This window comes from Boleophthalmus pectinirostris, unplaced genomic scaffold, assembly GCF_026225935.1.
Source record: "Boleophthalmus pectinirostris isolate CB_2022bp ecotype Guang Dong unplaced genomic scaffold, ASM2622593v1 HiC_scaffold_2, whole genome shotgun sequence".
Classification (NCBI taxonomy): domain Eukaryota; kingdom Metazoa; phylum Chordata; class Actinopteri; order Gobiiformes; family Gobiidae; genus Boleophthalmus; species Boleophthalmus pectinirostris.
In genome coordinates this window covers 33,766,860-33,768,355 of record NW_026571152.1, presented here as the reverse complement: position 1 = coordinate 33,768,355, position 1,496 = coordinate 33,766,860, and the positions used below count along the sequence as shown (strand labels likewise).

Sequence of the window (1,496 nt, the reverse complement as noted above, 5' to 3'; positions counted from 1 at the left end):
TGTTGTGTTGGATAAGACGTGCTACAGATAAAAAGGCGTGAGTTTAAATCTGGTTTGGACACGTGTGAAATGAAGGAGACTGTCCCTTTTGTGTCTTTTGTGTCTTTTGTTGGCTTTGGCACATTTACTTGGCTTCAGAAGCAGAAATAAAGAGAAACTACCACTCCTCTCCTGACAGAAGGTGTGCTGTGGCGGCGTGCTTCAAGTGAATCTCTTATCAGCGCTGCACTGACTCACAGGGCCACAAAAGAGGCGCATTCCACCTGACGGAGGCGCGGGGACTTTCCGGTCTCCACTCCCTATGCCCAGCGCGCATGGCATCTATGTAGTGACCCTGCTCTTTTAGCTGTCACGTGTTAATGAAGGCACAGATTCACTTCTGTTACAAATGTTTGCATATTTATTCAAATAAATACAAAGTAAACACATATAATTTAAAGCTGATTGCAAGTAACAACATAACAGGAAACAAATAAATTAACATAAACGTGTTTAGGAGGCACGCTCCTGAAGGCAGAGCTTGAAATCGTTTTGACATCTCAAAGGTTCAGTCCTCTTGAGCTCCGGTACAGCTCAGTCTCAGGTCAGTGTAGTGAGAGCACAGTCCCGGACTATCCTTCATGTTTGGACCGGATGACCTGGTCTTCCATTTGGTCCTAGTTTAGTCTGAGTGGTCCAACATTGACGCTGGAATCACAAGTACACAAGACGTTAGTCTCATTCAGCGCTGGTGTGACATGTGCTGTGTGAGCGGTGTGTGGCTCACCATATTAGGAGTGGAGTTCAGGGCGCGCGGTGCGTCAGGGCGCTCTGGCCATGCGCCTCTCGTGCTGCCCTGGAGACGCGCTCTCATTGTCCTGTCGCGTTTTAAAGTCCTGGATCGCTTTTCTGTTTTGGTAGTCAATCAAAGCCATGGTAATGACCGCGTTCCAGCAGTTCTCCTCTCCAGAGCACCGGAAATCGATTTCTTTATTGTCTGTGGTCACGATGGTGAAGTAGACGAACTTGCCCGTGCGCTCCACGCAGTCCACTTTCTTGATGGACTGTAGCTTGAGCTCCTTGGCCTTGCTGCGCTTCTGTGTGTCCGGGTAAATGTTGAGGCTGTCCGCGGTCAGGACGCACGTCTTCCGTTTCCAGAACTGGAGCAGGTTGTCGCTCCTCTTCTCGAGCTCGCCCTCTTTGAGGATCTCCGCCGCCGACATTTTCATCGTTAGGCTGCCCTCGTGTCGCCGTAGTATTCCGTGTGAGTCTGTGAATGAAGCAGCACACACCCGGCCTTTATAGTGCGCTGTGGTGGGGCCCGGCCCTCCTGACGTCAGCCCTGTGGGGAATGCTTCTGCGGAGCCGCTGGAGCGGAGCTGTGTGGGCGGAAGCGCACAGGGCAAAGGGAGAAACGTGGAGCTCATTAAACTCAACTCATGTTAATTAATAACAAACATCCACCGAGGAGAGCGACACCAAATGTCAAAGTGTCTCACTGACGCCTCTACAGCCTC

At 50.7% G+C, this 1,496-nt stretch overlaps 1 protein-coding gene across 1 annotated transcript; it reads right to left on the bottom strand.

Annotated features, from left to right (window-relative positions):
• Positions 1-377: 377 nt before the first annotated feature.
• Positions 378-1,259, bottom strand: phlda2 (pleckstrin homology-like domain, family A, member 2). Its single transcript, XM_020931145.2, has 2 exons — positions 767-1,259; positions 378-687 (listed from the first exon to the last, which is right to left on the bottom strand). Exon 1 carries the CDS (start codon positions 1,206-1,208, stop codon positions 801-803), a length of 408 nt encoding a protein of 135 aa, XP_020786804.1. The 5' UTR covers positions 1,209-1,259; the 3' UTR covers positions 378-687; positions 767-800.
• Between the last annotated feature and the right edge of the window lie 237 nt (positions 1,260-1,496).

Coding starts and splice junctions, on each gene's coding strand:
- phlda2 (XM_020931145.2), bottom strand. CDS start 1,208: ATGAAAATGTCGGCGGCGGAGATCCTCAAAGAGGGCGAGCTCGAGAAG.